General features: G+C 42.0%; 1 protein-coding gene across 1 annotated transcript; it reads left to right on the forward strand.

The window, feature by feature from the left end:
- The first annotated feature begins 2,244 nt into the window (after window positions 1-2,244).
- Window positions 2,245-9,809, forward strand: casd1 (CAS1 domain containing 1). Its single transcript, XM_033991523.2, has 18 exons — window positions 2,245-2,403; window positions 2,759-2,855; window positions 3,157-3,274; window positions 3,351-3,398; window positions 3,461-3,523; window positions 3,594-3,635; window positions 3,715-3,838; window positions 4,614-4,816; window positions 5,294-5,713; window positions 7,241-7,330; window positions 7,405-7,524; window positions 7,590-7,746; window positions 7,827-7,906; window positions 7,977-8,078; window positions 8,156-8,296; window positions 8,404-8,481; window positions 8,645-8,737; window positions 8,803-9,809. The coding sequence occupies exons 1-18, from the start codon at window positions 2,271-2,273 to the stop codon at window positions 9,061-9,063; spliced, it is 2,370 nt and encodes a 789-aa protein (XP_033847414.1). The 5' UTR covers window positions 2,245-2,270; the 3' UTR covers window positions 9,064-9,809.
- The last annotated feature ends 744 nt before the right edge of the window (window positions 9,810-10,553 follow it).

Here is a 10,553-nt window from a genome sequence, read left to right on the forward strand (position 1 = left end):
CGCACATCAGAGTGGTAGAGTACATCCCCGTACTCAGAATCCACATCGGCTAGTAAAGCTTGAAATTCTCTGTGGTGTAGACCTCTAGCTCGAATTATGTTGACAGTTTTTACAGCAGTGTCCATCATATCACCCAGCTGGACCGATGATCGAATTTATGATGATGCCTATCACGGTTTGCGTGCGGTGAAGCCGCAAAACTCCATTGGAATTTTTAAAATTTTCACATGCCAAAATTTGCTCCCGTTTGCACATGCAAAGTCCGATTTTGCTCAAATTCGAATCAGTTGTAAAACTTTCTGTCCTAAACCTACTTATTATGAAAGAAACTAAACTGGCATGATAGCGCCCCCTAAAGAATATTTAATATATTTGTATGGAGGGCCAAAAATGTAGTTTTCTGAAATCTTACCAAATTTAACACAAAATTCCATTGGGTCATCCCAATCAATAAAGTCAGTCAGACCCATGTAGTTTTTTGCACCGTGTTGCCATGGCGATGCACCAAACTGCCAATGTTATCCTAATGCAGTGGTTCTTAACCTGGGCTCGATCCCCTAGGGGTTCGGTGAGTCAGTCTCAGGGGTTTGGCGGAGGTCAAGACACGCACCCAACTCATATGATTAGCGGACTGCAAGCGTCTCCAGACGTTGGCCCAATTCAACAAATATACCCTGTGATGTGTCTATCAAAGTACCTGCCCAACTTAAATGAGTCGTTGAACGGCATAAAAACATAAAACGACATAAAAACAAAGAAAAGGAACAGACTTTGCTGTGAAAATGACATGAGAGTGGCACTTCCCAAGGTGAAGCCACATGTTTCTGAACTGGTCTCTCAAAAGCAACAGCAGAAGTCACACTGCTGTGTATGACACTTTATTTTTATTGCACACATTTTATTCTTATTTAAATGACTTTTTTATTTTTATTCTTAATTCTATCCTGTGGTTGTGGCATCTGTTAACTAAGAGAATTTCCCTTCGGGGATCAATAAAAGTGATTCTGATTCTGATTCTGATTCTGATTTGCAGTAAATATTCATTATCATTCTAGCCTGATAGGCGATGGGTGTGTGTTTAAATGTTAAAAATAATAAATAAAATAATTTCAGTGTGGTAGTATTAAAAACAGTCATGTCTTTGTGAAAAGGTATGTATGTAATTTGTTGTGAGTTCATGCATTGTATTGGTTTTATTCTTTGAACACAGTGATGTTAATGCACGATTCATTTTGTGCACCAGTAAAACATACATGTCTTGAATTTGAAAAAATAAAAAAATGTTTCAATAAACAAGGGTTCGGTGAATGTGCATATCAAACTGGTGGGGTTCAGTACCTCCAACAAGGTTAAGAACCACTGTCGTACATTTCAAAGTCCTATAACGAGTTATTCATTTGGCACACTTATTCTTCAGGTCGTCCCTGTCCAAAAAGTGTCGGGGCCCAAGTTTGTATTTTGCACGGTATGGCCATGGCGATGCCTGTAAAAACCTATGTTTTAGCAGTGCATCAGTGCTTCCAACGTCTTTTGACTTTGTTTTATGAAAGCGGAGCCCAAAGCCCCAATAAAACAGAGGCAAGCGGCACGTCAGCGCCACCCACAGCGAGTGCCGGGACGGCTGAGTGCGAAGCACGGCCCGCGAGGGCTGTTCGATGCCGCTTGTGGCTTTAATTGTAAATTGATCTCCTCTTGCAATAGAAAATAAATAAAAAAGAAACACATATCTTTTTTATTTTACAAATTATAATTGGTATAGTACAATATATACACAAAACGCATTCAATTTCAAACACATATATGAAATAGGGCATAAAGAACAAATGGCAACAAAATAAAGCTATACTGTGTTTAGTATAAGTATTGGCAAATGGTATTCAGGAAGAGTATATCCCCTAACTTTGTAGTACATCTTTCTAAAAATTGTTTTTTGACAATTCTTTTTGCAAGTTAAATTATTGATAGATTCAAAGTAATGATTTATTTCAATTAAAAGTAACTGGAATCAAGGTTTGGATTCGAGAATTTTATTCTATGGATGATGCGTAACGTGAGTAATGACATTTTCTTCTTTGATGGTTATTGGGACTTTTTATTTCTGCTAAAGATAGATTAGACTATTTTCTTCCAATAGGTGGCGCTGCGTTTTCATAGACTATGGTAGGTCACGTGCTGCGCGAGGGCGGGGTCCGCACCTAGGATCGCAGCGTGCTCCTGCGTCACTGCTCACGCCTCTTCGTCTGTCTGGTTGTTGTCATGGAGGAGCAAAGATGGCGACCCTGGCTTATAGCCTGGGCAAACTCGAAATAAATCAGTATTTCACCATTAAAAATGCTAAATTAATATCTCTTTTCCTTGCTCTCGTGCTCCTTTTGGTTCATTCCTTTTCTGGCCTTTTGAACGGTAAATATTTTCTCAGTTTTACTCAGGACAAGAGAAAAGAATCCGGGCTAGTGCTAACGTTAGCTTGTTTGTTCGTCGTATTGTTGTTAAACTAGAAAATAGGGCAGTGCATCGTCAAAAGAGCGATATTAACTTAAATGTTTTTAGGAATGAGCAGCTGGGCCAGGACTTAAAAGGTTTACCCTCCAGCTCTGTCCAGGAACTGCGGCTAACGGAGGCAGACGGGCTATTAGCATAAAGCAGTAATGTTACGAAAGCATTTAGAGATGATGATGATGCAACCTTTTAATTGTGATTTAATCAAAGTGTACCACCCCTGACAAAGGCTCTGTTCTCACTGTACTGCGTCTCTCAGGCTCTGACTCCTGTCAGCGGCTGCTGTCCACTGGGCGCTTCTTGGGGAACAATGTGTGGCAGCCTGAAGGCTGTATGATGCACACTTACACCAGCAGGTCAGTGTGTTACAGTGTTATTCACACTGTTGTGATACAAAGACTTTCTATATACATATTTTTTTTCATACTATTTGTGGAGTCTGAATGTCCTTTATTGCCTGTATTTCATCTTTTAGCAGTCCGTTTCGAACAGTGTAGCAACAACATGAGATTTTGTTTATACTCATGTATTTTTGATTTAATTAATTTTAGACTAGGGGGGCTACCTTAGTCTATTCTGTCGATGGTAAACACTGCATGTATATGGTGCACACTGGCTGGGAGCATCTCACTGTCTCATCTCCTCTGTTCCTCACAGGGAGGCCAGCACCTGCCTCAATGGAAAGAAGGTCATCTTTATTGGGGACTCCCGGATCAGAGCTCTGTTCATCTCGTTCATCAGTATAATAGCGTCTCAAAAGCAGTCTGCCATAAAGGTAACTAAGGCTGCGGCTTGAGCTAGGTTTGATTAATTTTGTAACTTGGGCTACATGTGCTTGTGTGTCTTGTCAGAAGCATGCTGACATCTCTTTTAGAGACAACAGCTCCGCAGCTCAAGTGGTGAGTTATTTTTTTGACTGCAACACTGTTTGATCTCATTGAAGAGACATGTTTCTTTACAGCATTTTGTTTGGAGCCCTTGGACAAATAATTCAATGAAAGAGCGTTTAATATTGGTGTCTAAGGTGAGTAGATTTTTTCTCATACAGAGTACATGAATCCCTCTTCTCACCTCTTCCTTTGGTCCTTGTGTAGGAACCTGTAAAGCCTGATGCCCTAATCATTGGAGCTGCTTCAGTAAGTCTGAGAATCTGCTGTTTAGAAAAAATCCTACGGTAACATGTATCTTAATGAAGCCTATGTCAATTTTAACCAGTGGATTATCAGAGACTTCAAGGGGAGTGCAGAGGGGCTACACCAGTACAAAGTCAATTTGACATCCATGTCTCCTGCTCTGGAGAGGCTGGCAGAGCATGGAGAGGTCTACTGGCACATACAAGGTTAGTTTATATTAGTACTGTAGGATTTTTCCCCAATAATAGTCATATCAGTGACCCATTTTATTTCAGGTTTTAAGGCAATACAAAATGCTGCTAATGGGATTAAATACACTTAGAGCCACTATTGCATATTTTTTGGCAGTAATTACTTTACATATTTGAGCATATGCTTCGATAGCTTGATAAGCAAGGAGTTCCGATGAATCAGTTCTGACTGAGTAGGGGGTATTGCCATGTAACTAATAATATAACACATAAGCCGCTTTACAATTTTGTGCATTACTCATTTACTCCATACTTGCTGTTAAGATACTATTGTAGCCACAGCTTCGGTCCCTCCAAACCACCCCCAACACTCAAAACACCCACCGCAATCCCACTAGGCAATGCGGGTGAAGTGCTTTGCCTAAGGACATAACGATGACAATTCATTTTTGTGGCAGATTGTATTCCCAGTCGTCTTTCATCGAAGTTGTAACCAGGCCTAGCCCTGCTTAGCTTCAGAGATCTGATGTGGTCAGGCTTTGACAAGGAGGTTTGGCCACTCAAGGAGGTTTGGCTAGTAGCTGATTGGCATCAGGCTGTTCCAGTATAAATGGGATAAAGTGGTATTTTAGTGATTTAATCACCATTCACAAGCACTACAGCCACTTCAAAGTCCAACAGGCTGCTTAGGCATACAAGAAGAAAGTACACATAGAAAGTAGTTGAAGTTGAAATAATTGAAGAAAACTACCTGTGTTTAAGTACTCCATGATGGGCTGTTTCTGTGCAGAGCCAGTGAACTGGAGGGCTCTGAGCCTAAGCAGGAGGATGATCACAGATCAGCAGATAGACCTGTACAATGAAGCAGCCGCAGAGGCTCTGGGCTTTGGGCGCACCCACATCCGCCCACTCACAGTGTCTCGTCTGGCCGCTCTTGAGACCCTAAACCAGTCAGCTGATGGCTTGCACATGGCCGATAGCAGCGTGGACGTGGTGAGCACTGACCTACACAGCATCCCTTTAACACTCTCCTTATTGTAACTTCAGTGAATCCAAATCATCTCATGTAGTATTGTCTGTATAATCCCTCAGTCATCCAGGTCTGATCCATAGCAAAAGATGAAATTTAAATCCGCCAACTGGACAAATCGTTGTTGTGTAGAGTGAAGACATTTCGCTCCTCATCCAAGCCTCATCTTCTGGTCAGATTGCTGGTGAACACTGCCTTATATCTAGCTGAAGGAAGGGGCTAACTACACTGAAACTGAAGAAGCAGCTTGTATGAGCAGCAAAACGTCTTGACTCCTACAACGATTTGTCTAGCTGACAGATTTAAATTTCCTCTTTTGCAACTGATGTTGTATTCTAATAATGTTGAACTTAACTGGAATATTAGACAGTCTGATCTATGGTCTTACTTAAACCAGGCTGTTGTACAAGAGTGAGCCTAACCTTCATGCGTATTCTCAGGGAGCCATGGCGTTCATGAACAGTCTGTGTAACAAAGTGATCCGGCCCATCGACGGTTCCTGCTGCCAGAACATGCCCCCTCTCACTTTTCTCCAGAAGATGGCACTGTGTGTGTTTTTAGCCTCGATTCTACTTTTCCTGCTGTTCCACTTTCTGAGGAAACGGCCCCATCGGCGACCCGTGGCCCCTGACCTGGAGAGTTTAGAGGAGAAGAAGCCAGCTACAGCCACAGGGCCCTTGGGGCCCGAGGCAGTGTGCGGGGCCCTGTGCAGAATGGGGCTCATCATGGTCTACTTCTACCTGTGTGACAGAGCAGATGTGTTTATGAAGGAACAGAAATACTACAGTCACTCTGCCTTCTTCATCCCTCTTATCAATGTCTTTGTGCTGGGATTGTTCTGCAACGAAAGCACCAAAGAGGTTAGGCCCGTGTTCTTCTGGATATCTGTTCTGTGGAGTTTGTGCACATTTAGTGCATTTTGAAGATTCACTTCAGTAACAGTAACTTCAAGTAACAGGAGGTGTAAACTCCAAGTATAACATTTGGAAACCTTACTTTGCATACAAATATTTTTGGTCACTAGAGGTGGCTTTCAACAAATTAACAAATTATGGAAGGTGGAAATGCATTTGTATAAACACACATACCGAATAAAAAAAAAAAGGGTGATTCTATAATTATGGATACTTTTCATGACCGCTGGCTGTATTTGTCAATTGTAGAATTATTTCCTTGAACTAATGATGTTAGTTGATGTTTTTACATTGGACCATCTTCCCCTTTTGGGGCAAAATTAGGAGACCTCCTGTAGATGTAAATTTTTGTGCTGTCTGCTTTTCATATTTAAAAGTTCAAAGCACAACATCCAAAAAATAATTTTCCATAGACTCCATTGTAAAAGTTGACTTGTGAGATATAGTTGTGTTTGTTTTTAGGCTTCTTGCTTTATCGTACGTGTTAAAGCTTTTTTATTGTTATTCAATAGACTATAGATATCAAAAAACACATTTGAAAAATACTCATTATAGTAGACAGTAGAGCAACAACTGGGTAACGTTTTCCAGTTTTCCATATAATGTTGATCTTTTTGGGCCATAATTATTTGGTTATATTGCATAAAAATGACAGAGGGCATCACTCCAAGACTAAGACACTTCAGCCTAATACAAGCAAAACCTTATGCATGTTTGAAAATAAGTAATAAATAAACATGGTCATGGTGAGCATTCTGCCTAATGGATAATTAAACTGTCACCAAGAAATACTACTACCAGTGCTAAAAGGAGTGTAACCTTCCAAACAAATGTGGTACTGTGAGAACATATGAAGAGTCAATAGCAAAAAAACAAAAAACCTGTCCATGACCTGTGTCCGGAGTGGGCACAGGTGATTGACAAAGCCAAAAAATCCCATCATGCTGGTGTTGGCACAAAATCAGCTAAACAGACAGAGTTGAACTGCAAGCTTGAAGCTAAGGCTACAAACAAAAGCACCTAATGACTTGCCTAGAGACACATAGGCACTGTCTAATCTTCATTAGGAAAGTAACTCAGGAAAACTTTACTCCAGTGTTAGAAGTGTAGTGCACGTCTTCAGTGGCCGTCCCTTTTAACTTCATTGCAGTACTTTGGCAAAAATAGAGGTAGCAGCCTTTAGCTTTGTGGTAAAACATATCTGTAGCATTATTATTGAAGTCTAACTTTTAGACACACCAGAAATGTGTACAGCAAAGGTAATTAACAGAGAACATGCGCCCTCTGTAGGATTAGTGGTTTCACTACATAGTTACCTGGTTACGAGAGCTGCCTGTGTTCTAACACCCAGATACGCTCAAACAGTTTGATGGAAACGGGGATAAAATTGCATTTGGCTGATGTGAATATTGGAAATAGGCACATTTCATAAGAGTGGAAACGCAATTGTTGACAATGTGCTGTCTGTTCCAGAGCCGTGTGCTGAACAGGGAGCAGACAGATGAGTGGAAGGGCTGGATGCAGTTGGTCATTCTCATCTATCATATTTCAGGAGCCAGTGCTGTGAGTACTGTGTCCCTCTATATTTACTGTGTAATCTCAAAGCAGGAGCTGATTCTTCTTGTGTGTCTTGTCAGTTCATTCCGGTGTACATGCACGTCCGTGTGCTAGTGGCAGCTTATCTCTTCCAAACAGGCTATGGACACTTCTCTTTCTTCTGGCTTAAAGGGGACTTTGGTCTGTACAGACTTTGTCAGGTGAGAGTCAACTCCAAAGCCTCCATGTTTGTGCTCCCACTGCACTAATTGTGCTTGTGCTGCAGGTACTATTTCGCCTCAACTTCCTGGTGCTGGTGTTGTGTGCAGTGATGGACAGGCCATACCAGTTCTATTACTTTGTTCCTCTGGTCTCGTTCTGGTTTGTGATCATCTACAGCACACTGGCCATGTGGCCTCAGATTGTGCAGAAGAAAGCCAGCAGTAGGTATTCCAAACACTGTACTGTTCCAAACGTGACCATGTTGGTCCATCACTTGTATTTTTTCTCTCTGTGTGAACAGACAGTGCCCTGTGGTACTTGGGAATCCTGCTGAAGTTACTGGGCCTCCTGCTGCTCATCTGCCTCTTTGCTTATTCACAGGTAACAGCATGGTCAATTCAGAGCACATGTCCTCAACAATGTTGAATATCATGTTTGTTCAAATGTGCAGGACATGTTTGAGAGCACCTTCACAGCGTGGCCACTTTCAGAGCTCTTTGAACTCAATGGCAACATTCATGAGTGGTGGTTCCGCTGGAGACTGGATCGTTTTGTAAGTCCATTGGGTGCCAAATCACCACGGCTGCTCTGTTCCAGTAGATGTAGATGTGAGTGCTCATGTGTTTGCAGGCTGTGGTACAGGGGATGTTGTTTGCCTTCCTTTATCTGCTCCTTCAGAAGAAGCAGGTGCTGTCAGAGACTAGAGGAGACACTCTGTTCTCAGCTAAAGTGTCCCTGCCCATGCTGCTCCTCTCTGGGCTCTCTTTCATTGTAAGTGTTGGACTCATGCTTTAGGTCATTCTGTAGGAAGACCTGACACACTACTGCTCCTCATAGCACCATGAAGGCTTCCTAACATTGTTTTTTCTTTACTTTAGACATACTCGGTGTGGGCTAGCAACTGCCAAACCAAAGCCCAGTGCAACGAGATGCACCCCTACATCTCTGTGGTCCCAGTATGTCATGATAGACTCCAAAGATAGTAGATGATATTACTGATTTCATTTTTATTTGTCCTCTGAGGTCACTGTAGTTGTCATTTTGCACACATCTATTTGAATAGAGTCGTTAGGATAAAGTTACAGCTAACCTCTTTGTGATGCTCCTGTGTCTCCTCAGATTTTGGCCTTCATCCTCATCAGGAACATTCCTGGATTTGCCCGCTCCGTCTACAGCTCTTTTTTTGCCTGGTTTGGGAAAATCTCTTTGGAGGTAAGAGAGAGTCTCAGTCTGTTCCTACAAGTATGAGCTAACCCCAAAATGTGCTGTGTGTCCAGCTGTTCATCTGTCAATACCACATCTGGTTGGCAGCAGACACCAAGGGCATCTTGGTGCTCATCCCCGGAAACCCCCCCCTCAACATCCTGGTCAGTAGCTTCATCTTTGTCTGTGTGGCTCATGAGATTTCCCTCATCACCAACATTCTGGCCCAGCTGCTCATTCCTAAAGACACTGTGCCTCTGCTGAAGAGGCTGGGGGCCGTGGGGCTCCTCACTCTGCTTCTGGGGGCCTGGGGCCACCCCACTTCTGGGACTTGAGTTCTGTTCATATGTATGGCACTTTGAGTCCACGGAGTCCCCAGTGACTCGGACCGAGGAGCAGTTTATACGAAGGTGTTTTCCAAAGGGCCTCATCTGCTGCTGTGTTACAATCTGGCTCCATTCACCAGGATGACGATTGTACTGTGCTCTCCTCCGACCATAAGAAGTGACAGAATTGTGTGTAGTTACTTCTGTCCAAACTGTTGTCACAATGGCCAGTGTGTGGGTGTACCAGGCCTGCCACTGTCAGCTCCAGGCTGGTTACACTTCAACAATCTAAGGATGTGTACATTGATTGTGTGCAATCAATATTGTAATCTCTGCTTATGTTTGTTGTTTACTGTGAGAGGTATTTGAAATAATTATTTAATTATTGTGTGCATAATTTTATAGAGTATTGTTTTATGTTGTACTTTGTACCATAATGACAGCTGTATGTGGGAGAGGTGGGCATCCTTTTCTGTCCTTAGAAGGTTTGAATACAACACTCATTCCAAAACTTGTGTTTTTCATCACAGTCTTTCTTAGCTTCTCTTATCTTCTGTTCACAGTACTGCCCTCTGTAGGAACTTTTAGGAGTCGTATGAGTCAAGTGTCCATCACACAGAAGCTCATTGCACCTTTGACTTTCAAATTGGAAAATTTTGGAATATCATAGAAACAGGACACATCATGCACTCTCTGTGACGGCACCACATACCACTTTGACCTACTAGTAAATAAACCGGTGAACCGAAAACTTTATATTTTACTTTTCAATAGTTTTTTTTCAATTGCTGAAGCGGTCCAACCAGTGAATTGTAAGATGTATAACCGTTACTTAACACATGTACATGAAGCATAGACGGCCAACTGAATACGTATCTGGTATGTTAACGTAAAATATTAAGTTGATCAGATAACTAAAGCCTAAAAAAGAAGCTAACAAGTTGACTCTCGATCTCACTCCAAATCACTAAATCCATGAAGTTCTTCATCCTTGGTGTGGCTTCTGAACAACTCCGTCTGCTCCGGAAGTAGATGAAGCGCCGTTTCCGCCTGGCCTCGTGCAATTGCCAGTGTGACAATAACGAAGATGTGAAATTGTATACTTTAATAATTTCTTATATAAGTTGCATCTGAGTATAAGTCGCACCCCCGGCCAAACTATAAAAAAAAGTGTGAATGAAAGTGGAGAGTGTACATTGACATTGAACTGGGTTGGTCAGTGCTTTTTTTTGGCTGTAAAATGTATTCTCCCAGTTACCAGAGTATTTGTTTGGTATGACTATATGCTGTAATCTAAAGTACAGGCCGAAGTACAGCTGTAAAGTGTAGTCACCTGTGTGCTGTTAAAACCATGTCCACAAAGCACATGTATGTTCTCAAATATCTGAGTCAATACCAGCACTATGGTATTCTATTCATTTTGACCCAGGAGACTACTTGAAGTGTCACTTTGAACCCCCTTGTGGATCTTTCATGATAGGCAACACTCCCTTGGATGT

The sequence above is a fragment of the Periophthalmus magnuspinnatus genome, chromosome 11 (genome assembly GCF_009829125.3).
Source record: "Periophthalmus magnuspinnatus isolate fPerMag1 chromosome 11, fPerMag1.2.pri, whole genome shotgun sequence".
In the NCBI taxonomy this organism is placed as follows: Eukaryota; Metazoa; Chordata; class Actinopteri; order Gobiiformes; family Gobiidae; genus Periophthalmus; species Periophthalmus magnuspinnatus.